Source organism: Aspergillus flavus, chromosome 5 (assembly GCF_009017415.1).
Source record: "Aspergillus flavus chromosome 5, complete sequence".
Lineage (NCBI taxonomy): Eukaryota > Fungi > Ascomycota > Eurotiomycetes > Eurotiales > Aspergillaceae > Aspergillus > Aspergillus flavus.
Window position 1 is genome coordinate 2295477 of NC_092408.1, and position 24022 is coordinate 2319498.

Consider the following 24022-nt stretch of genomic DNA (forward strand, 5'->3'; position numbering starts at 1 on the left):
TACAGCATTGGAGCTGGTCTTTTTCTCTCCCTGTTTCTTTCAGCCAAAAGACGAGAATATCTTGCGGTTACTTCTGTCTTCATACAGAGGGGCTTACAAATAAGCAAGGAAAGCTCGTCTTTCTTTCTCTATTCGTTGTCGCAGCTAACCTGGCATGGATTGTTTTCATTGAACTCCCGCTCCTCTTATTACTCTCAAGCCCGGACTCCTTTAAACCACAATGGTGTTTTTGAACTCCGAAAGCAGGTCAGCTAATAGCCATGCGCCTCGCGATTCTCTAGAGCTCGCCTCTCTCGCCTCCTCCTCGCCCGAATTGGACGCAAGGTCTTCCAGCTCCTCCCCCTCCGGTATTTCGTCCTCCCGAAAGCTCTCCCTCGAAGATGAGGATCCTCTCTCGAATTCCCATGTACACTCAAACCTCAACTCTGGAGGGCCTAGATCTGCCCGTTCTTACTCGGTATCTTCTGCGTTCGATTTCGGGAGAACATTATTTCCCCTGTCGCAGACGGCGGGGGGTTATGCTCCGCTAGGCGCGCCTTCTGCACTTGACCGTGAAAGCGGGGCCGCCGATGGTTCATTGGAAAGGAATAAGACGTTAACATACATGAATGGCCTATCCCTTGTGGTCGGATTGATCATTGGCTCAGGGATTTTTTCATCGCCGAGTCAGGTCAATGCGAACGCGGGGTCCCCTGGTGCGTCCCTCATTGCATGGGTAGTTGCAGGTCTGTTGGCGTGGACGGGGGCGGCCAGCTATGCAGAACTAGGGGGGGCGATTCCTTTGAACGGTGGCTCTCAGGTATACTTAGCAAAGATTTTCGGAGAGTTGGCAGGCTTCCTCTTCACCTGGTGTGCTGTTCTTGTGCTGAAGCCAGGCAGCGCTGCCATAATTGCCATCATATTCGGGGAATACGCTGTTCGGGCTGTGGTCGGTGCTGAGGTCGAGCAGGTCAATCCATGGATTAACAAAGCCGTCGCATTTGGGGGAGTCTTGATGGTGACCTTGCTGAATTGTATTTCCACAAGATTAGCCGCACGCATCGGTGACGTATTCATGTTCTTTAAATTCATCGCCTTGCTTGGAGTCACCATCATTGGCGTTGTCGTGGCGATCACGGGCCTCTCATCAAATGGGAGTGCAAATGAAGAATGGAAGTCAGGTTGGTTTAAAGATACCAGTGTTGACATATCAGCCTGGGCGGTCGCTTTGTACGCCGGCCTTTGGGCTTTCGATGGCTGGGACAACGTATGTGATATTTTACTTCTATAGCCAATTCTCTATACCTAAGTCACCGTCACTGATAAGATACAGACTAATTACGTGACTGGTGAATTTAAAAACCCCAATCGTGACCTCCCGCGTGTGCTTCATACTGCTATGCCTCTGGTCATTCTCTGCTATATACTCGCGAATATCTCCTACTTCCTAGTCCTACCGCATTCGACCATTGAGGCAAGTAACACCATCGCTGTTCAATTCGGCGACAAGGTGTTTGGAAAAGCCGGTGCTCTCGTGTTCGCGCTCATTGTTTCCGCGAGCTGCTTCGGGGCGCTCAATGCGACGATTTTTACCAGCGGGCGATTGGTCTATGCGGCCGGCAAGGAAGGTTATCTGCCTTCAATATTTGGCCACCTCTGGACTCGAGGATCTTCCGCAAGCAATCGACTGCAGCGCCGGTCATGGGCTCGCCAATCCATTTCACGCCTTTTTGGTGAGCACTTTCGAATTGGATACACACCCATCAATGCCATGGCCCTGAACAGCGCGCTCACCTTGGTATATGTCATTGTCGGTGAATTCAAAACCTTAGTCACCTTCTACGGTGTTGCGGGCTACACGTTCTATTTTCTCACCGTCCTTGGCCTGATTGTGCTCAGGATTCGAGAACCATACTTGGAGCGACCGTACCAAACATGGATCTCAACTCCTATCATCTTTTGCTGCGTTAGCATTTTCCTTCTCAGTCGAGCGGTCATTGCAGAGCCCTTGCAAACCTTGATAGTTGTGGCCTTTATTGTTGCTGGCGTTCCGGTCTACTACTGGCGAATCTATCAGCGTGATGGTCAGATTACATTGCCAGGATGGAAATTCTGGCAGGCAAGATGAACGTTCACGCGCGATTCGCGTTCTTTCCCCTAATATCTTTTAATATCTGACCTTCTTCTTCTTCCTATGCCCTATGGCCTTTGCCTTCTCCTTTCTTCGTCTGGCTGCCGGGTCATATTCGAAGTCTGTTAATGAAAATCAATGATACCAATTTCTATTGCGGGGCGTATGAATGAACAGCAGAGGTCTCTTCTTGTCAACAGTACAAAACTCCCAATAGTCATGATGAACGAGAACTAACATGTCCAGTATCGTGGGTATGTAATGCCTTTCTCTGTCTGTCTGCCCCCTTTCTTTCTCTGAAATAGAACAGAGAAAGTTTGTCACCGAAGACTGGGTGGATTCTCATGTCAATACTTAAAGATTTCGTGCATATATAGCATAGAATATATATAAAATACATATGCGGTCCAGGATAACAGCATGGCTTGACCATTTTCTAATACAGATCACCATAGTTGGGCTGTAAGAACAATATAATAATAGTCGGATCTTTAACATATTCACCTTATCTTCAATGCTGTATATATATTTGTATAGAGCAGACATAATTCTAGGGTTAGTGGGTGAGTGGTCTATCTTGGGTGGCGTCATGATACATCATGTTCGACCATTACTCGTGAATGGAGACCCCCCAGTACAATCTCTAACGTCTAACGTCTAGCTAACTAGGATAGGTGGATGTTCACACCGCTGTGTGAGCACTGATGGGCCTTGCGTATCTGAATCATTGTGGGAAGTATGGTAAAGGTACAGACGAAATGATTCAGCGCCATCATAGCTATTTTGTGAAAGATACATGTTGCTATGCGGGTGGCAGACCCAGGTAGATCGTCAAGCATGATATGTTATGCCCTAAACACCCAGACGGATGATGGATTCGATTCAGTCAATGGGTTTCGCTTTTCCTTGTTTCTCTCGAAATGGAAGGCATATGACTAATGGACCCATACAGGAAAAGATAAAGCGCTTGGGATTCTAATTTATACCTTATTTAGCAGGGAGTATTGGCTCCCGGTCGGTTGAGCGAAGGCGTCTAGGGGTTGGAATTTAAGATATCCATGCATTCCCTTCAACTCTGAAGCTGGGTAATGATGATAAAAGATGTCCTTCTCTCTCGTTGCGTGATATCAATGGTCATAACGCGTCATATGTACATTATCTATTCTAATTGTACAAATCATGATGCTTCCAGTCCATCCCACAAATCCGCTTTTAGGAGAACAGCAGGAGCATGCTTCAGATTTGGTGCACTGGGGTCTAATTCAGCAAAGAATCGTAGACGACTGACAGACTCGACACATGGCGTGTAAATACGTGTTGAGATGACTGTTCTCTCATTTACAAAGACTTCTAGCACGTTTCGATCGAGGAATGCATGGATCCGAAGTGTCTCTTCTTTCTCCATGCCGCTCTCATCTGCAAAAGTAAACAAGGTATGCGGTGCGATCTCTGGATTATGGTTGATGCCCGGGTCATAAGGAGGAGGTCTGTGGATTGAGAATGTCTCACTGCATGGTGCCCATGCTAGGACGGTGCTATTACGAGGATCTAGGAATCGGTGTCAGTCGCTTAAGAAACAGTAGAAAGCTATGCTGGCTAAGGTGATTGGGGCAAATCCTCAACCCAGACAATGAAGACATACCTAAGTCGTGCTGAAATTCTATCCCCACCAGCTTGCACAGCTTCCCGACCGCAAACTCGGCCTCTAGCTCCCACCGTGATGTTGTCAAGGATAAGTAATTGCCACAATGTTGCCGGTCCCATAACGCGACATTCGTAATGCTCTGGGCTTCCCCGCGGAGTTTCTTCAGTCTCTGGTCCGGCTCAACGCCTAACGTCCGGATTGTAAAACTCCCTTCGCCGTTGGCTTCCTTCTCAATAGACGTAACATCGCTCAGGTTCGAGTGACGTGTCTTTGTAACATTGCGCAATGTCGTCAGCTTTAGACTGCGTGGGAGAGATATCACACCACTCCAGCCTTGTCGATGCCGGATGCCATCTGGAAGATCCTCTTCTGTGATCCAGCAATAAACAATATATTGTGACGTGACGGGATCCCAGAAGGAATTAGCGGCGTAGGCGCATCCGTGATCGAATATTCCGGAAAATGCATAGTCTGTGAGGGCATCTATTGGCTCGCTCTTCGGTTGTTCAGGACGGGGGTCTACGGCCATCCATAGCTGCGATCGAGAGACCCTCTTCTGCTCCCTCTCAGACACCAAACACCCTTCTACGCCCATAATAATAAAGTTTTTCGTGGTTCCTTCGTGGTCGGTTAGTACTACCCAGTTTGTGGTTTCCCAGTTCACCCCCAGGTCGCCCGACCACCTAGATGGCCGGAAGTTTAGCCCAACGTTGACCAGAGGCCCCACATACGTCCATTTTCTAAGATCATCAGGATTGACTGAGTAAACGAAGACTGTTGGTGTTCGCCCCGCGATTCCTCCGGAGAGAAACCCAGAGAGACTGAGAGGCGGCAATATGTCATTGTCGTGTTCACCTTGCTTTGCTGTCCACACTCCTATATAAGGGTCTCGCCAAGCAGTCACATTAAGATCGGGAGGAGGCGCCGGTAGAATTGGGTTGGAGTCTAGACGCTGCCATGTTACACCATTATCCCGCGAAACAGCTATACTGAGCGACTCGCTTCCAACCTCATAGGGCAAAGTATAATGCAAAGGCAAACGCCTCACCGAAGTGTATATATACGTGAGAGCCCCGGCAACCCCGTTGATATCAGAAGGCCGGAAGCAGCCTGTGAATATGCCGCAACTATCGTACTCGGCTGAAGGTGTTAGACATGGCTCCGGGGATGTCTTCCAGGATATTAGGTCCTGTGAAACTGAATGTCCCCAGGAAATGTTCCCCCAATCGTTGCCTTTCGGGTTCCATTGAAAGGATAGGTGATATAGGCCAGTCGCAGGGTCATATCCAAGGCCGCAAGGGTCGTTTAACCAGCCGCGGGGAGCGGTTAGGTGAAACAATGGCCGCGAGTATAGAACATGACGAGAAGACGTAACCTGCTGTTCACACGATAAAGAATTCTCAATCAGGTTAGAATTGTATGATTGGGTCTGGGACACCAAATTAGCAGGGATTGCGGCCCCTTCGCATCCTGCGAGAACTGGCATGTGGTTTGATTCGGCTGGTTATTAGGCGACTAGTATAGACGGGGAACATAGCCAACCAAGAGCCCAAAACCGAAAGTCTCTCTTGCGAAATCAGTCTCTAGCTCAGCCCCTTCGTCGCAAGGAGCCCAGCTGATTGGAAGATAACGCCGATCGATTGGTGAGACACGCACGTCTTGGTAGATTGGCAGAAAGCCTATAGTATGGTGGTGCAGGTATGCATAAACGGGTTGTTGCGATATCAACTGTGGAAATCTGGAACTTTTGAAAAGCTCTGGACAAAGAAATATTCTAGCAGAGGCACCGGCGCTGCCTCTCGGCATTTGTCTCGGAAGGCAATTGTTCTTCGTTTTAATACTCATCACCACCGGTCAAGAAGCGGACGGAGGATTCTCGGAGAATTCGCCTTGGGGATTGATCCCGCATGGATGACAGGCTCGGTCGGAGACACACACTAGTTGTGAAATGATCGGCTAGTCCATCCTGGCTGTTTCGCAAACATTGATGGAACCGAAAAATCGGCGAGGTATTCTACAGAGTACAAAGTAGTATTCGCACACAGTGGCGGAACCTGCAACCGATGGATCCCACCCCCTGGGGCTTTGCTAGGCGGATTTCAGTACATCGGTTTTGGGAAAGGGAAAAAAAAAATAGAAAAAGAAGTGTCAGTGGCAATGCTGTGAGACATATGAAAAATAGATATGAGTACCTATAGGATAAGTATAGTATGACGAGTAATCTCCTCCCCAGGATTTTCTTACTTCTGATGAACCGGTTTAACAATGATCACAGAAAGAATCATGCCAAAACCAAAACGAGTTCTGTGGCTTCAGATGAGATTGTCCGTACATATGTGTACATACCGATACCGGCATGCGTGGACATTTGAGTAGTCGTGAGTTTGCCAAGGATATTCCAAATATAAAGTGTAGTCTATTGAAACTTAAAGAGTCTGAAGGTCAGTGGATCCCTTTTTCTTTATATATAAATACTGCCCTTTTAAATATATCCCTTCCTTACTACGTACTAGTAAGCATGGTACCTCTACTAGTACTGCGTCGTTGGGTATGTACTGTACTAGTACTAGGTACATACTACGTAGGTACGACGGAGTTAGGTATTAGTATGGACTTGTGTGGGACATACCTCCCTGATTCTAAGATGATTGGCTCCATTCTCTCCAAATACGTAGCTCTACTTTAGACTTTACTGTTTTCAGTCCTAGCATTGAAACTTTCAAGCGTCTTTTTAAGATATGGACATTGGAAACTGGAATGCAATACAACGTTTAATTTTCACCTAAATCTCCCAAGATCCGGGGTCACGGTATATATCCCACACATATCCATGTCTCACCACGCCCCTTAAGGTACTATTCCTCCTGATCCGCTGAGTCCCCAGACGATCCACGGCACTTACCTCCACCAATATCCGTTCTTTGAGACTCAATCTCTTCGTTCTTTCTTACAGAGAGGAAAAGAACAAGAAGAAGGGAAAAGAGCATCCACCAGGAAATGGAATGAAGACCCACAAAATAATCAACTCTTCGTTGCGGAGTTAGTAATAGTCATTTTTTGATTTTTATTTTTCAATTTTTGTGCTCACCCTATCATGCATATGATATCGCTCAAGATGACCTGTCCGACTTCAAAGTCAGGGGTAGATACAGACATTCACTCGACTGTGGGCAGCGACACAAGTGATGTGCAACATCTAGACCTGACCACGACCAATTCCCATCATCTCTCGAAAGAGAGGACCGTTAATGTCTTCTTATTGGTGGCTTGCGTGGTCTTTGGGGCAGCGTCGTTCCTGTTTGGCTTTGACGACAAGATTATCTCGCCAGTTGCGGCGCTGCATCCTTTTGTAAGTCGACCTCTGACGGGGAGCTAAGCCGCCAATCCCACTAACAATGGAATCGACTCCTCAGGTCGAGAGGTATCAAGGACCCAATCCGAGAACTGGTAGATATACCTTAACCGCCCACAACCAGAACATTGTATTCTCGGTCCCGCTGGTCGGTTCGATTCTCGGAGGTCTCGCAGCATCGCCCATGAATTTTCGCTTTGGCCGAAAATGGCCCGTGTTGATGGCGTACGTTATCTCCATTAGTGGTGGATTGCTTCAAGTCTTTGCCCCCAGCCTGGCGGCGTTCGTGGCTGGACGATTCATAAATGGCATTGCTATGGGCATCGCCAATGGCACCGCTCCCTTGTATCTTTCGGAGGTATGTAATTGCAATGTATGAAATAGACCCCTATAACTAATGCCTTAACAGGTGGTTCCCGCTTCTATGAGAGGTAGAAGTGTAACATCAATTAATATCTTGAACGTGGCAGCGGGAGTTATCGGAACCGTTGTAGTGTCTGAGACTAAAAAGCGAGGGGGCAGAGAGTCATACTTGATACCGTTGGCCGTGCAGTGTGCTCTACCTGTGTTACTATTTATTTGCACGTTACCTCTTCCTGAAAGCCCACAATGGCTTGTCGCTAAGGGTCGATTGGCACAGGCTCGTAGCAACCTGCGAAAACTCCGTGGCCTCAGCGAAGAGCAGGTTGACGTCGAGCTTGAGATAATGAAGCTCTGTGAACAAAAGGAACATGAAATGAAGGCCAATGTGAAGTTCTGGGAGATATTTTCGAGGAAGTACCTCCATCGAACCCTGACAGCTGGATCGTTCTTCTCTTTGAACCAGGTCTCTGGAGTAATACTCTCGACGACTTACGTTACAGTTTTCCTCACGGAGATAGGTATGGAGGATTCCTTCACCTTGGATGCATTCTCCTTGACGGTGATTGCATCTTGCTGTACCCTTGCCGGTACTATAGCAGCACCCTTCGTAATCGATCGAGCCGGTCGCCGTCCTACTGCGTTGGTGGGGATGAGCATGTTGCTTGTTATTGACGCTCTAGCCGGAGGTCTAGCATTCAGCAAAGACAAGCGCTCTGGTGTAGCAATTGTCGCATTATCTCTAACTTTTAACTTTTTTTGGGCCTCGTCGTTTTCTTCACTGTCGACCTTGATGCCTTCAGAGATGGCCACGCCTAAACTCCGTCACCACACCATGGCCTACACCATTGCCTGCGCTCAGACAACCGCAGTAATTACTACGCTTGTCGTCCCTCGGCTGACCGCGCCAGATGCAGCAAACCTAGGCGCGAAGGCGTATCTTATATTCGCCGGCTGTATGTGCTGTATCGTAGTCTTCACATTTTGTTTCCTGCCTGAGACCAAAGGCCGCACCTTTGCAGAGATTGATGAACTGTACGACGCAGGTGTTCCGGCCTGGAAATGGCGGACCTATGAAAGTTCATTCCAGTTAAGGACAGATCCGAACCTCTCGAAGCCTTCTCCTAATGTGGCTTAGCACCGTTTTATACATTATCCTCATCATGATGTATCTATATAGTACAGGCTAGAACTAAGATGTATAATAACTCCCCGTATTCGTGGCGCATCCCCATCCGGTCATAATCTGGGTATACACTGGTACACTTGATCCAGCTATAACATGTAATCAAGCCAACTAATCAAGTTGGCTTCGGCTTCAATAATCAGCGAGTAATCCGACTCAATATGTTTCTTCCGTAAGACCGAGGGAGAACTCCTTGCATGCCTTTAACCGGGACACCACCAATACGCCGAAGCCCAGAAAGGAGAAAAGCAAACCAAAGATAATGCATAAGCAACATTTAAGCACCGCTAGGAGTATGCGTTGTTTGAACTTGTGAGGACCAGTTACTATAGGTGTTGCTCCTGATGTTCGAGGCGCTCAAGAAGGCCTTGTATCTTTCCAGGTAAGGGTGATTCCCACCTCGAAGGCTATTGAGCAAAAGTAAGAAATCCTCTGCTAGGGACTGAGGAAGCGTGGTAGTGGCGCCTGAGTGCATGGATCCTGGAAAACTTGGTGGCGAGACGCTTGATTTCGGTATCGATTCGGTTACGGGTGGTATCAGAGTAAAACCATTCCCTAGAGAGAGCTGGACATTAGACGATACACTGATGGCACTGACAGCGATGTCGTACAATTTTTCGACCTAGTTATATGAGCCATGTAACCGAATGCAATTTAGGGATAACTTCTGACTCACAAGGCCTATCCCATGTGCTTCCATGGAGCTCAGTCTCAATGACTGGCAGATTTTGAGCGTATCCTTTGCGACGGAAACACAATAGTTGAAACAGAGCTCATGGTGGTCGGATGAAGGCTTCAGTAGGCCATGGGTGGAGCATAGAACCCATACGCGATTCTGAAGCCACTTCTTGGTTATAAAAACATCCGCGCACTGTGTTTCTCTCAACCCCATTGCTGGTTGAGTGTTGCGAGTCTCTCCAGAAGCTGATTTTGTACGTTCAAACCAGTCGTATCCCTTATATCGTTCAGACTCGCTCACTCGACTAAGGTTTTGGTGGATAGCCAAAGCTTTGGCTTCGGTCAGCTTTTCACAATAACCAGAGTCGATGCTGCACCGCCGGTTCCAGCAATCGACGACATCCTCATCCACAGCATCAAAGAGCTCCATCAAACGAGCTAAACCCATCATTCCTTCAGCATCTTTCTCGTTATGAACTATAATACCGGAAACAAGACTATGCGTGGCGTTATGAATAAAATCATGCACAGAACGCATACTAAAGCCAGGCTTTCCCCAAAAGGTAATCGGATGCCTACGCTGTAATGCATACGCTCTTTGTTTAATGTCAGTTAAGTAACAAGGATATGGTTGGTAAAGTGCGTAAGAGATACATACCTCTCCGTTATAGATAAAACTAAGTAAGTTCGCAAACGCTGACCCTTTTCGTCTCCAGGTAGATCGCGATAGGAATTTGGGTCGTTCAACCCCAATGTAGCGGCGAGATCTAAAGCCTCCCTCAGACGAAGCCATGCTGCGTTGTGCTGATTACTACCGAAAAGGCATCCAAATAGGAAGAAGCTTGTGAGAACGGCCTCGATAGTCGGATTTTCACCGAAATCAGAGCAGCTTCTCATTCTTGTAGCTTCGGTCATCATTAGCCTGGCCTGGCCAGCTCGAGATTGAGAAGTGGGTCGCTCATCTATCTCAATGGGCTGGGTAAGCGAGAAAGCGCACAGCGAGAGCAACATCGAGCCAAACTGAGGATTTTTACGATGTTCATGGGATAGCATCCGGATGAACAACGAAGACCGATTCAGCACTGGCAAAGTCGGGTGCAGGCGATCAAAATAGACGTCAATCCATGGAATCATGTTTGCCTCCACGATCGACGAGGGCCATAACGCTCTTGTATGACTTGGTTCTTGCTTGGTAACATCCACATCCGGCACAGGAGCCGGAATATTATGTGTTTCTAGACTCTGTGCTTGCAGACTCGAAGAGTCCGCATCATTCTGAATGATAGAGGGCAGAGATGTCCTTAGGTAAATATTAGTGCCCGGGAAATCAAAAATGGGCATTTGAGCATCTAAATTATCCGGCAGCCAGTACTCCACATCGCTTCTCTCATTCCAGCTTATCGCACTGTGACTATGAGATGCCATAGGCGAAGCATCTACACCCCAACCAGGAGCAACCGCCGCCGTCGCATGGGATTGCGCAAGGTCGACGGGCACGGAAACATCGCCACCAGAAATAGGCCATGGTGTCGCATCATGTCGACCCTCTTCCCGCGGAGGAGGCTCTGCTTGATATGGGAAAGTGGTAGGAAAGGCGCTAGAGTTGACTTGACTTTGTGGGGTTAGGGGATTTTTGCTTAACACATGGGTTTGTTGCTGCCGGATCTGCGATACACGACTAACGAAGTGGTCAGGCTATGCAATAACTCAACAAGTGAGTAGAGCATTATTCTAGTGAACTTACTGTCCAGTTGGACCCCGTTTTTTCTGGGGTTGAAAAAAGGTGCATTCAAAACCCATAGACACACATGCTTTACATGGTTGCGATAGACTACACTGTGCGGTATCAAGAAGGTTAGCATACCGACGACCGACCGCTCAAGCATCAGAAGTAAATCGCAGAGGGCAGGGGAGGTGCAATGAAACTGATAACAATCTAGAGAAAGGGGAAGGAAGTATTGCCTTGATCTTCCGAAATTTGCACTGGTCGCAGGCCCTCTTCGCTATAGCCCCCGATGTCTTCCTTCGGGATTCAGTCCGGATGGCACCGGTCATCGGGGGTGTCGTGGTGGCATCCGAAGTCGGGTTCATGATGGCATGTTCTCGGAGGGACAAAAGGGGGCGATAGAGGACAGGAAACTAGCAGGTATGCGAGCAAGAGGGACAATCACAATGATATACCAGGATGAAACATTTCAATGCCTCACACTTGACTTCCCCGTCCATCAGTCAGCTTGTTATATTCAAGAGAACGAGAGAAAATGAGGAAAAAATCGCCTGTCGTGGAGGCCCCGCGTGATGAACCCACTGTAACGTATTTGTCTCAACCTTAGTGCCGTCACTCTTAGGTTCCAAGGTTGTTTTAGTAGTAAAAGGGAAATCAAAATCAAATTAAAATAAGAAAAATCAAGGAGAAACTTTTTTTTAAAAAAAAAAAGAAATGCTAAATCCTACTACTTTTATGCTTATTTCTTTCGTTATTATTCACATTTTCGAGGTTAAAAAATAAAAAAATAAAAAAAATAAAAAGTACGACGATACATAGTCTCTGCAAAATCCGGGGTTTTAGGTTACGATTCCACATACAACACACATTTTTAACCATAATCATTTACTCATTAGAAGCATTTTTAGTTTACCAAATGAGGTAATCTATATCATTCTTTCTCTTCCTCCCCCTTTCTATGATTTGTATAAAATAAAAAAAAACTTTTTATCATGATGATTTCTACACAAACCAGCTTCCAAGTTCATGTTATGTTTATTATTGCTCCTAACTGGATCCACCCACTAAGGTCTGGGTGAAACATGCGATCCCGCACTGTGACTGGACCCCTACGGACCAGAGCATTACTTGTTCCCTTTTATAGTAGTAGTATTGGGAACAAGACATGGCTGTGCCTATAGTCAATCTGGTTTGATACCTACAATAACGTCCTTTAAAATATACACCTCAGGATTTGTTCGTGTTAAGTGGCTTTCTTTTCCTCGGCAATCATGCCGTTCCCCAGTCGTCTCCACCTCAAAAAGGGCCAACTACGTAGTACGAGATAACTTACCCCAAATCGCTGATTATCAAGGTGATTGGGGTCACCACTGATAACCCCCAAAGTGAGATTACAGCCTAATGCACTACTTGGGCTGAACAATGTATAAATGCCCTTGGACGGCCGTGTCCTATAAGCTTATGGCCCGTGATCCAGTCTGTAGACTGTGTATGTAACTCGGGACTGTCTGGCGCCGTGTATTCCCAACAATCTATCTGCATATACAACTCTTGTGTAAAATGGACAAACCGCAAACATGGAAGCAAACTGCTTCTCGAAAACACTCCTTACGGAATGAAAGACTGAAACCCTACATGGTCTCCGATTTGGATCAACGGCTACCCCAGGTCCACGATGTCCAGGAACGTTCCCGTATCCATAGCGATCCAGAAATTCAAGAAATCACTGATATCGACAATATATCGGTTTTGGTCGACCAATTCAGAACAGGAAAGTTCACTGTTGAGGCGGTTACTCTTGCTTACGTTAGAAGGTGACTGTTACATTGCTGAAATTCGTATTATATGGATGAGTGCGGCTAATCTCTCACCTTACAGGGCTGTAATCGCACAACAATTGGTGGGTTATGCCTATCGCAACGGGGCAGTTATACGCAAATATGTATAATGACTGATAACATTAGACAAATTGTATTACAGAAGTGGTCTTTGAAGATGCTTTGACCCAGGCTCGAGCTTTGGATCGTGCTTTCCAGGAAACCGGGCATCTCAAAGGACCACTCCATGGTGTCCCAGTCACTTTGAAGGACCAGTTCAACATCAAAGGTGTAGATACTACCTTGGGATATGTAGGGCGTTCTTTTGCCCCCGCTACGGAAGATGCAGTTCTAGTGCAGATGCTGAGGAATATGGGAGCAATTATTCTAGCGAAGACGAATTTGCCCCAAAGCATTATGGTTTGTCTGTTTGCTTGATCTTTAACAGGTGTTCTATTATGGACTAACCTCAAACAAAGTGGGCTGAAACCGATAACCCTCTTTGGGGTCTGGCGGTCAACCCGCGCGATCCTAGGCTGACTCCAGGAGGCTCGACAGGGGGAGAAGCGGCTCTTTTAGCATTACATGGCACCCTCTTGGGATTTGGAACGGATATCGGCGGAAGTACCCGGATTCCACAAAGCATCATGGGCTTATACGGCTTCAAACCCACGGTACGTTTTAGCCCTGGGCTGACGGTTCAGGACGAAAAGTCCCGTGCTGACTGCCAAGCAGAGCAGCAGATTACCGTACCTAGGGGTTCCTGTCTCAACAGAAGGACAAGAGCACGTCCCCTCTTCCATCGGCCCCATGGCTCGCGACTTAGCATCTATCGTCTATGTGAGTCGGTCTGTTGCTGACGCTAAACCGTGGGAGTTAGATCCAAAGTGCACCCCCCTTCCGTGGAATGAGGATACGTTCCAGGAGATACAAATTCGGCCCATAGTGGTCGGTTTGATTCTAGATGATGGGGTGGTGAGAATTCACCCCCCTATCGAAAGAGCCCTACGTGAGTTGTCAGCAAAACTTCAAGCAAAGGGCCACGAAGTTGTCATCTGGGATGCTTCAGATCACTTTGAATATATCCAACTCATGGATCAGTATTATACTGTTGACGGCGGCGAGGATATCCGTCGTGACATTGCTGTCGCTGGGGAACCATTCATACCACATGTTGAGGCACTAGTTAACCGAAGCAAGGCTATCTCTGTCTACGAGTATTGGCAGCTCAATAAGCAGAAGGTAGCACTACAAAAACGATACCTTGATAAGTGGAATGCGATTCGGTCTCCATCGGGGAGGCCAGTTGATATTCTCCTAGCCCCCACTACACCGCATCCAGCTGTTCCACACCGAAGACTGCGGTGGGTTGGGTATACTAAGATTTGGAACTTGCTCGACTATCCAGCTGTCACTTTCCCTGTTGATGAAGTAAGAGTGGCTGTAGATGGCGTACTAAAAACATATCAGCCGAGGAATGAACTGGACGCATGGAACTGGGATCTGTATGATGTGAAGGCGATGGAAGGCCATCCCATCAACGTCCAAGTCATCGGAAAGAAACTTAATGAGGAAAAAGTGTTGGGGGCTGCAACCGTTATCGAGAGAATCTGGAGAGGTCTTTGATTGTCATGGTTGGGGAATTTAGCATTGTGCTTGTGCTGATGTCACACAATTGTATTCGAGCAATTTTACTTATTACTCTACACCCCACCTTTGTTCAGCGTCGGGCAATGCATAGTTTGGGGGGGTTGCTCTGGCTTGGAGCCAAACAGGCCCGTTTGGGGTAGGTACCTCTAGAACGCTAGAACGTTGGAGTAAGCTTAGGAGAATGAGGGGTAAATTATGATAAGCACACGGTGGGCTACTTGATACCGATAGATACGGTATTACTACAGTGGCAGAGTACCTACTACTAGGTAAGTTCACGTTAGCCAATCGCGGAAAGGGGACATTTGAATTGATCAATTGACGACACGCCGTATTGGATGTGCTGTCCTACCTTCAAAACTCTAGCCTCTACTACTACCACTCAACTTAAGGTAGAATAATTGGGGGTGTCGCGCGGAAACATGTTTTGGTTGGCTACGGAGTCCATGCCGTGGCCGGTTGGTTGGGATCATAAGTATGGAAGAGAGCATACAGACAAGTAAAGAGCTAGACTTTCACGGGATCATTGAACACATAAATAAGCATGAGGGCTTGGGGTGGGTGATCATGGGACTAATGTGTAACGAGTTGAAATCTAAGAATAAAGCACTAGAAGAGCTCCTAAGATAACCGCCTGAGCATCCATATCATCTGTGCTTGTCCAGTCGTGCAGCACCACCACCACCAGAACGCAGTCTAGCTACACCCCGTTGGAATTGTCATATTGTGTTTGAGAGGACCTCTTGTTTGTTGTTCAATTACTATTCTAATTCCAAATGTGGCGGAGGGCCCAAATGGATCATTAACTTTTTATGCAATGAGGGGCCATTTATAAGACACCTGTGTGTAGATCAAACATCCTTTGCTCAACGCCTATAAACACCATAAAATGCCGGGCTCCTTTCCTCCATTCTGATCACGTTCTTGGGGTTTCAAACAGCTGAGGTTTCATGTTAATCTTGCAAAGCTTCGCGATACAGCCGCTCAATTGGAGCAATGATTGAACACCATCTAGGATGCGCATGTGTGTAAACCCTATCTCCCGGATGAACTCTAGTTTAGAGTGTTCTGATAATGTCGGGATCGTCTTCGTGACTCGGAACATTGTGCTAATAATGTCATGGGAAGAGTAACCCAGGTCCCTACGGAAGTAAGCTTAGGTATAAGACCATAACATCACGCATCATGTAAACATACCATAGCTCGTTTAGTGTTTCCAAGGCAGCATCTACTTTCCCTTCCCAGCAGGCCTTAATCATTGCTTGAACTTTGATAGGATGGGGACTGTCGACAACTCGAAAGACGTTATCGCCGCTGACAAAGCCGAAACCTGACCACGTACTTTGCAAATTGTTAATGGCCTGGCGCATGTCTCCTTCCGCGCTAAAAACCAGGGCCGCAATTCCGTCTTCTGTGTGTTCCACTTTTTCGGCATCGCAGACCTGTTTTAGTCGTTTGACAACCTGCCCATCGGTCAACCGAGCATAGCGGAGAATGGCGCATCGAGACTGGATGGGTTCTATGATTTTATTCGATTGGTTGCATGCAAAGGCAAATCGTGTAGTAGAGGAGTAAATCTCCATGGTGCGCCGCAACGCCTGCTGAGCACCTGGTGTCATACTGAATTGAGATCAGTAAACAAGCTGAACAAGTACGCGAAGTTTTTTTTTTTATACGTACCTGTCTGCTTCATCAAGAATTACTATTTTATGGCGACCTGGAGGCAGTGTGACTTTTTTTTGGGCAAATCCCTTAATCCGATTGCGAACGACATCAATACCTGGGACTCCATCAGCCGTTGCCTGTCATAGTTCGTGGGCGAAGAACTTCACACCTCTCTCATCACTGGCATTCAATTCCAAAACAGCTTCCTTATACGCATCACCTAGTAGTTGGCGTGCTAGGCATAGGATAGAAGTGGTCTTTCCGATACCCGGCATGCCTGAGATGATGACGTGTGGCATATTGCCATCCTTCGCGATAATCTTCAGTCGCTCAATAGTCTCGGTGTTGCCGACAACATCATCGAGAAAGACTGGACGGTATTTTTCAACCCTATGAATAGTTGTTCGTCAGAATTGATCTTCCCATCGAGCAACGGTGACTGCAGTCATATACCATGGCAGCTCATAATCAGAGGGAGCCCCCGCTGTGACGGGCTTGAGGCCAACGCGAGCAGCACTTGATGAAGATTCGGCTTGAACCATTGTGCAGCTGTTTTGATAACCCCAGCGACTTGTTGCTAGGTTTGGGTGGTCTCAGCAAGCAAAAGCTGGTTTGCTCGGGGGGAACGCGAAAGTCGCGCAGAGACGCGTCGGGATGCATTTTAGCTCAACTGGGATTAATCAGATCCCGTGCTCTCTTGGCATAGTACAGCTAAGTAAGCACTTGAATACGACGATGGCCCATATAATGATTACCAGTGGCAGGTATGGCTATCCACATCGAACAGAGAGATGATATTTTCTGTGCCAGTCGGTCTTCTGTCGGGCTGGCAATAATTCCAAGGCACGAAGAAATGAAAAAAAAAATGGAAAGACTCTGGCCAGTTGCCAAGTGCATCGGTGCTAAGCTACCCGCCCCACTTCTCTTCGTTCAATATCCTTGCTTTCCTCAACTGCTCACTACAACTGCAAATTCGACTGATGTTTCACTCCTTTGTACCTTATACTTATGGCTCTTCCTAAAATTTATCCTAATAGCCTTAATTGTATTTCTACAAGGAACCCATCGTTATTTACTCGCATGGTATACGCCTGAACTTCGAGGCAATAAGCTGCACTCAAGCTCTGTTCCTGGGCTGAAGAAAACAGGGGTAAAGAGGGAAACCGATAAAGGGCTCTGCTCATAGCGTCTCTCATACTTCGCCGTATACAGCCTCTTTAATATTAACTCCACGATGGGAACAACATCTGTCCGCCGCAATCTTTTTCACCACCATCTCAGCAAACGCTCTGTATCGGCAGCTCCCCCCAATGCATCAATGCAAAGTGGGACACACAGCGGACTGCCCAGTCTATCCTCCCATGCTATGTCATCTGCGTCATCTGAATCGACACAGTCGCTGGGCTCTGGTATGGGAGATGGTGGGGAGATCGTGGTTAAGGATAAAAATGGCGATTATAAACTTGACATTCCCCTTCTTCCGCCGGCTGTTGGGGGAGAGGATGGGGACGAGATGGAAGGCATAGAAGCTGGAGCTACTAGGGGATCTGGGGCTACGGGGACTGAGTCCACAGCACAGACGGAAATTAGCGGACGCGAGAAAGAGAGTAAGTTTACTTCGGCTATCCATCCATTATTGGCCGGTAACATACTGATCGCGATTGACCTAGAAATCGAGGCAAGTCTAGTAGAGATGATGTACCGGAGTCGGAACAGGCAGATGAGCACCGAACCAGCTGGTGAGTTTTACCCTTATCCTCCACGCGGTTGGATCTGGTTCGATTACAACTGATTGATTTCCTTAGAAATTCTGAATCTCATCCATCAGAGCCTTCGGAACAAAGTGGCCTCCCTGGATGAAGATAACTGGATATACGAACCAGAGCCCGATTCGCTGTTCTAGTCGATGCCACTCACACCATGCATGGAAATCCTCATGGCAAATTGTGCATAATAGGCCCGACCTGTATACACCTCAGGTACTGCCTTCCATTGAACTAGTCGAGCTCCGGATTTGCTGGTGGCGCTTCGACTTTCTTGGATGAGCCTCGGCTCTGCGGTATCCTTCCACCTGTACCGCCCTGCCCTCCTCCGAACAACATGCTACCCATCATATCCAGTAAAGGGTTGCCCTGTCTTGGGATCTTAATACTGAAATACTGCTCACCGATCTGAGCCAAGAAATCATCCCAGATGCCGACCTCTTGGATTTGCGATGCATAATGAGAGGTTAACTGCTTGAAAAGATCCGCGCTGCCACGTTGAATCGTGAGGAGAAGCATGCTGATGAAATTCAGCAAAGGCAATGCGGGAAAGACTCGCGCATCAATACTAGAGCTGCTGACATCCTGTAAGGGGATGGAAGGATTAGAGGACGAAAGTCGGGACGTGAAGATGAGAAATGCTTTATTAGCACTGCGCAGATTTCCGTTTAGGAGGTACGGGAAAACTGCGCGGGATGCGTAAATCGCTGCCGTGTGCGGTTCGTCATTTGTGTACCACTCATGCTCTAACTTTGCCAGGGTCTCAGCTGATTCTGAAGTTCCGAGGATCAGATGCTTTTCAGCGTCGTAGGGTTCATGGTCTAGAGCCATGGTTAAGAGAAACATATCATGTATTTTACCGGCACAGATTTACATACCTTCGGCGTACACCGATCCAGCTGCGTGATGTAATTCGGGATCACCTCTCTCTAAAGGCCCAAACCGTCCACTCCAGCCAATCATCTCCTGTATGAACCTTTTGCGGGTTGGTTCCTCGGATGGGAACTCGTGTAGAAGCTCAATCAGGCGCTCTGCAATAAGGCAAATCGTCAACTTGGTCAAAGCCCAACCCTCACTGTAAAGGAATCGTTCTCAAGACTTACTCTTTCGAGCGCGGCCTTCCGTATCATCATCATTTCCAGTAATCTCCCACCCTGCCTTCGTGTACACCTCGATGACAAGCATAATGGCCAAGTCCCCGCCACTAGCAGAAGCGCCTTGCTGAGACCCAGCCCTTAAAAGTGCAGTCGCACCCCCTGCCAATAACTCTGCGGCCGCATCGTAATTCGCTTGTTTGATATACCGCGCAGCGATGACCCTCAGTTGCTGATGAGCCTCGTAGTAAGCACCGGAGGCGATCCTGTAGTCGCAAAACAAAAAGAAAAAATTAGCTCCTTGCTTTGAAAAGCTACCGGGGAGATGAAATTGGTGTAAAAGCAGGTACGCGGGCTCCATGATGTTCCTACTTTTCTCGTTGCCGAGCAATAGTCTTGTCGATACGTGAGGTCATCCTGCTTCGTGTTCAATGCAGTGGAATGTTTAGGAAACAGTGAGATAGGCGGAAATGAAGAAGGCAAGTTGAGCTCGGGATTGAACTAGGGTGGGGAAAGAAAGGACAGCTCAGTGAGTTAGGTGTCAGACACGGGAGTGAGGAAGAGGGGGGTGGGAAGTGGAATCAAAAAGAGTCGGGCAATACAGTAGCTACTGAGAGTTTTGGTGGGACACTTTCGGCTCTCAAATCCAGAACCCCGGAGGGACGAATAGAACCAAAGTACTATATGTAATATTCCGCATGCTCGTGTTTTCTTTGACATGGTCCGATTGAGCTCAGAAATAGAAGAGCATGAATAAACCTGTAAACCATTAATGAAGCTCAATGATGTTACCTTCAATGTTCGTCGTGGATACGGCGCTAACCCCATTCTGGGAAAATACTGACCAAGTGACTTCTGGAAGGAACGACCAATTATTCTATCTACATCACGCTCCCAGTTAACTATACTGTACATACAAAGCACAGCTGAAACTCCCCATGTCCTAGCTGTATGTCTGGGTCGACGCGATAGTTGTTCGTTTGGCCTACTATTAGATGTTGCGATCACTTAGATTTCCCTTTGGTTTATTTAATTTTTTCATGTTTGACTTTTACTAGCCACCATTCTTCCTTTTGCCCATCATTCAACCCTTCCCTTTTCCTAGCTGCAACGTCCTGATGATTATCCGTTGTTGATCTAGCTACATCACTAGTATACCCAGAATACATCACAAAGTGTTAGGTATGAATCGAGGCGCTTTTGACATACAGCCGATTGGCCGCTTCTATGGATCCAATACTACGATTCGCCGTCCTAGGGTATGTTTGCCGTTCCTTCCTGCATGGTTCCGATAATGTAAACATCGCGCAGGAGATCACTTGCTTTTCATATGACGACCAGCACTCCTTCCATTTAGGGGATTCATCCCTGCGATACTACTATCCACCACGTCTTCCTGCAGACTTGAATCGCGGTTATGATACGTTCCAAAAGCTGGATGATTCAGCAGATGAGCATCTAGATGCTCTACTAGAAACGATCATGGCCTTAGAAAAGGAGACAGGAAAGAAATGTGAGGCCGACATCATCACCTGGAGGGGAATGATGACCAAAGTAAGCTGCTTGATCAGGGCTGGTTTCCCAACCTCAACTCGTGAGTTAACACTGTTATTCATATAGATCTTGACAGCACCATTCGACAATTTGAATGGGTATGTAGAAATACCAATTGTCGCAACGTTGCTCTCCACTCAATTATATGTAGATTCGAGATGAATGCGACTCGATTCCAAGTGAGTCTCATCCAGGACGTATTCAGTTCTTTCCATGGTATCCCGAAGCTAATCATTGTGCCTCAGGACACTATGTAAGCACCTTAGAATGACTATACCCAATACGTGTTTTCTAAACGATGTCTAGATTCATTGAAGAGAACAATCTCTATAAGAACCAGCAAAAGCAGTTACAAAAGAATCAAAGAATGCCCCCAGGGATGCCTTCTCAGGATATGATGGCCTATTGGGGTAGCGTATATGCGCTTCCTTCATTCTAGTGTCGAGTTGTTGATTGAATTAGGGTACAAATTCGAAACACTATCTCTTCTCAACCAGCCATGGGACCCGACAACCCGTGAAGAGATCGAATCCCGGGATGAGCTAGTTGTGAACAACAACGCCCAATACTGCTCAATTGTACGTACAGGAATAGGCAAGACGCGACTGATAATTGGGGGCGAGGTTGATGCCGGTATGGAGACGACTGAACTTCTCCAAGCGCACATGCTAATAACTTGACAGTCTGGGACTGCAAGCCTGCTCGAAAGGAAGACGTTATCCACTGGGTGGAACTCAAGACATCTGCAGAGATCAGGAATGATCGAGACATGGTGAAATATGAGCGGAAACTGCTGAAATTTTGGGCACAGTCGTTCTTGCTCGGTGTTCCTAAAATCATTGTAGGTTTTCGTGATGAGCGTGGTATCGTCCATCGCTTAGAAGAGCTTGAGACCGCCAGCATACCAAATAAAGTCAAAAACGGTGGTAGGGTTACCTGGGACGGGAACATTTGCATCAATTTCACCAGTGCTTTCCTCGAATGTAGGATCTCCCAAGGCGTTTGGTATTTTGTATCGTATACTAATGAGCTTTAGGGCTAAAATCTACTATCAATGAGGACGGGATGTGGAGAATTCGAAAGCTCGAGAAGTCATCCATTATTGAAGTCTTCAGACTCGAAGAGAGTGGTACGGGTGATATAATTTCGCCATCGTTCTCAGCCTGGCGGTCAAGGTCATAAGGTCTGCCAGTCCTAGGCCATGAATTTGTCTCCATCCGCCCATTCAGATTCCAGGATGCTGAACTATTGCATGCGTCGAAACTCGAGCCCAGTGTATCTAATGGCCCTACTTCAGATTCAAAAAGAAGCGGGAGACTGCGACCGATTATTCAGTTATGGTAGTCATGCACGCAGTATGTGGTTCTGGTCAAGCATTTATGGACCGACGTATGGCAACATTTTGCAGGGTGTGGCCCAAATGTTCAATCCTATGGCGACAAGGTTTACCACGGAAGCGCTTTGGCACAGAGGGGAGAGAATTCGAGAGACAGGATCGGGAACGACTGGTCTAGAAAATTTGAGCTCAATATAGGATTGGTTCGTGTTCATATGATGAGCCTTCGTCATCCTCCTGAATTTCGTTATTCGAAATACCAATTTTACAGTTCGTTCAAAATCAGAAATTGGTGTTATTACTGTTACCGTTGATAATCGAGCTAAGGTAGATTTGCATCGCTGGGGCCTCTTTGATAGATTTAATACTATTGGAATAGGTCTGAAAGAGAGTTCTGCTCTTCTAGTGATTCATTGTCACAAGAGATCCTTCTCGTACTTTCTTTTCGAGCTTGTAGAGATTCCTCACGTTCTGCTCTTTTGGCCATAGCCTTGAGAACTCGTTTATGGCTATGTCCATTGAGATGGATGTGCCACTGTTCTTCGTTTACCATTGTTTTGCGGCAAATGTGGCAGGTGAAACATTTCGCCGTGGAACCTGGACCCTTTTGCGACCGAGCTTCTTTTGCGCCTAGGATGGTTCTTGCTAACTCTGAGAATGATTTCGGGTCCGGCGTAGATTCGTCTTTGAGTAAGGCCTGGGTTAGGAGCTCGGACGGCTCCGTGATGCAAGTCCTCCAGTCTCCCACGTTTGTGCTATCTAGGAGGTAAAGGCGATGCGTCATACCGGTCTCTGCAAGAGAATTCCATAATTTGTTTCGAATCCATTTGATTTGCGAGGCCGAATACTGGCGGGTAGCAATCTTGATAGACTCAATACAAGACTTTTTAAGGGACTCTAGTTCGTCAACGCTTAGGGAACTCTTGTGCAGCGCTTCAAAATAAGGCGCTAGTTCCTTAAACCCAATCGCCACCCAAACACCCCGTGTCGGATCGATGCTAGAGCCTTGTGTCCTTCTTTCTCGGATATAGTCTGACATCCTCTGTGCTTCAGACATCAGGCCTTGCTCGATCATCGCATCCACTCTTTTTTCAAGTCGAGCAATAAGAGCCTCCTTCTCTGAATGAATCCAGAAAACCATCGTCGAAAACCGTAGCTGGCCCTCGCCCGCAGTAAAATCACCGTTGGCCAAAGTCGTCTGCTTCAGGCGTTTTTGTTCGGCGTAAACCTCTGATGCAGGACGTCCCGTTTGAAAGTAGATCTCCAAGGAACGGCGAATTTTTCGCGAGTCGTTTGGATGCCATCGGTCGGCCATGACCGGATCAACCTCTCTTAATTTCTGCAACACCACGTCTGTCGGGGCATCGAGAATTGGCCACTTTGACGACGATTCCTCTGTTTCTCTGTCGGAGCGTGGGCCTGATCCCTGGAACTCGTCCGATCCCTCCCCGACGAGCTGGCCTTTAAATAACACAGCTTGTGTATAGTAGTGAGTTCCGCCCACCAGAATTGGGAGTTTCCCTCTGGAGTGGATATCCTTAATAATTCGAAGACATTCGCTCTTGAACAATCCTATGCGCCATGGTTCTTCCTCCAAATCAATGCAGCTAATTAAGTGGTGTGGGATACCGTTTCGTTCATCCATTGGAATTTGATTCGTGATGATGGGGAGACCGCGGTACATTTGCATCGCATCTCCGTTGATAATTTCACCGTTGAAACGAGTAGCCAGGTCCACTGCAAGCTATCTGCAGTCATTAGCAATCAAGATTCCGATATAATCATCAGCAATGAGATAACCCACCTTAGACTTGCCAGTGCCCGTGGCACCGACTATGGCTATGAGGGGCTCCATGATGGGCGAACGTCTAGCAAAGAGAGGGTACCGGAGAAAAGGGCGCATGAGAGACAAAAAATCATTTTTGCCTCCGGCTAATCCCCTTGCTCAACAAAATCACGACAGCGTTAGCACGCCAACTGGGGATCGTAGAGTGGGTTCAAAAAACTACAAAGTTACGGAGTAGAAATGAGAGGAAAAGGTTGACTGGCGGACGAGGGCGTTAACCTTATCGGGCAAAGCGGGCAG

At 47.3% G+C, this 24022-nt stretch overlaps 10 protein-coding genes across 10 annotated transcripts; 5 read left to right on the forward strand and 5 right to left on the reverse strand.

The window, feature by feature from the left end:
- Positions 1–220: 220 nt before the first annotated feature.
- On the forward strand, positions 221–2107 carry F9C07_6109 (amino acid permease-domain-containing protein; the record flags this gene model as incomplete). Its single annotated transcript, XM_041292999.1, has 2 exons — positions 221–1246; positions 1313–2107. The coding sequence occupies 2 exons, from the start codon at positions 221–223 to the stop codon at positions 2105–2107; spliced, it is 1821 nt and encodes a 606-aa protein (XP_041147773.1).
- A 104-nt stretch (positions 2108–2211) lies between these two features.
- On the reverse strand, positions 2212–5899 carry F9C07_1669642 (glycosyl hydrolase family protein). Its single transcript, XM_041293014.2, has 3 exons — positions 3753–5899; positions 3097–3658; positions 2212–2962 (listed from the first exon to the last, which is right to left on the reverse strand). Exons 1-2 carry the CDS (start codon positions 5239–5241, stop codon positions 3288–3290), a joined length of 1860 nt encoding a protein of 619 aa, XP_041147774.1. The 5' UTR covers positions 5242–5899; the 3' UTR covers positions 2212–2962; positions 3097–3287.
- An 879-nt stretch (positions 5900–6778) lies between these two features.
- On the forward strand, positions 6779–8605 carry F9C07_6107 (permease of the major facilitator superfamily; the record flags this gene model as incomplete). The annotated part of the gene is made up of 3 exons (XM_041293000.2): positions 6779–7104; positions 7169–7465; positions 7517–8605. The coding sequence occupies exons 1-3, from the start codon at positions 6850–6852 to the stop codon at positions 8603–8605; spliced, it is 1641 nt and encodes a 546-aa protein (XP_041147775.2). The 5' UTR covers positions 6779–6849.
- Positions 8606–8767: 162 nt separating this feature from the next.
- F9C07_1667298 (uncharacterized protein) lies at positions 8768–11598 on the reverse strand. Its single transcript, XM_071508298.1, has 5 exons — positions 11294–11598; positions 11076–11167; positions 9990–11009; positions 9330–9927; positions 8768–9275 (listed from the first exon to the last, which is right to left on the reverse strand). The coding sequence occupies exons 1-5, from the start codon at positions 11420–11422 to the stop codon at positions 8931–8933; spliced, it is 2184 nt and encodes a 727-aa protein (XP_071364449.1). The 5' UTR covers positions 11423–11598; the 3' UTR covers positions 8768–8930.
- Positions 11599–12617: 1019 nt separating this feature from the next.
- On the forward strand, positions 12618–14500 carry F9C07_6105 (acetamidase; the record flags this gene model as incomplete). The annotated part of the gene is made up of 5 exons (XM_041286418.1): positions 12618–12871; positions 12936–12957; positions 13022–13294; positions 13354–13548; positions 13610–14500. The coding sequence occupies 5 exons, from the start codon at positions 12618–12620 to the stop codon at positions 14498–14500; spliced, it is 1635 nt and encodes a 544-aa protein (XP_041147777.1).
- Positions 14501–14970: 470 nt separating this feature from the next.
- On the reverse strand, positions 14971–16815 carry F9C07_1671563 (P-loop containing nucleoside triphosphate hydrolase protein). The gene is made up of 5 exons (XM_041293016.2): positions 16643–16815; positions 16359–16579; positions 16205–16304; positions 15722–16144; positions 14971–15666 (listed from the first exon to the last, which is right to left on the reverse strand). Exons 1-5 carry the CDS (start codon positions 16729–16731, stop codon positions 15441–15443), a joined length of 1059 nt encoding a protein of 352 aa, XP_041147778.1. The 5' UTR covers positions 16732–16815; the 3' UTR covers positions 14971–15440.
- A 285-nt stretch (positions 16816–17100) lies between these two features.
- Positions 17101–18139, forward strand: F9C07_1672171 (uncharacterized protein). Its single transcript, XM_041293001.2, has 4 exons — positions 17101–17272; positions 17346–17796; positions 17860–17928; positions 17995–18139. Exons 2-4 carry the CDS (start codon positions 17424–17426, stop codon positions 18090–18092), a joined length of 540 nt encoding a protein of 179 aa, XP_041147779.1. The 5' UTR covers positions 17101–17272; positions 17346–17423; the 3' UTR covers positions 18093–18139.
- Positions 18140–18186: 47 nt separating this feature from the next.
- On the reverse strand, positions 18187–19407 carry F9C07_6102 (DUF410 domain protein; the record flags this gene model as incomplete). The annotated part of the gene is made up of 3 exons (XM_041293017.1): positions 18187–18773; positions 18831–18983; positions 19056–19407. 3 exons carry the CDS (start codon positions 19405–19407, stop codon positions 18187–18189), a joined length of 1092 nt encoding a protein of 363 aa, XP_041147780.1.
- A 689-nt stretch (positions 19408–20096) lies between these two features.
- On the forward strand, positions 20097–22043 carry F9C07_1671346 (protein rai1). Its single transcript, XM_071508299.1, has 9 exons — positions 20097–20305; positions 20358–20600; positions 20667–20698; positions 20752–20779; positions 20846–20853; positions 20907–21010; positions 21063–21233; positions 21284–21583; positions 21637–22043. The coding sequence occupies exons 1-9, from the start codon at positions 20231–20233 to the stop codon at positions 21780–21782; spliced, it is 1107 nt and encodes a 368-aa protein (XP_071364450.1). The 5' UTR covers positions 20097–20230; the 3' UTR covers positions 21783–22043.
- A 260-nt stretch (positions 22044–22303) lies between these two features.
- On the reverse strand, positions 22304–23839 carry F9C07_6100 (putative tRNA isopentenyltransferase; the record flags this gene model as incomplete). The annotated part of the gene is made up of 2 exons (XM_041293018.2): positions 22304–23680; positions 23741–23839. 2 exons carry the CDS (start codon positions 23837–23839, stop codon positions 22304–22306), a joined length of 1476 nt encoding a protein of 491 aa, XP_041147782.2.
- Positions 23840–24022: the final 183 nt, after the last annotated feature.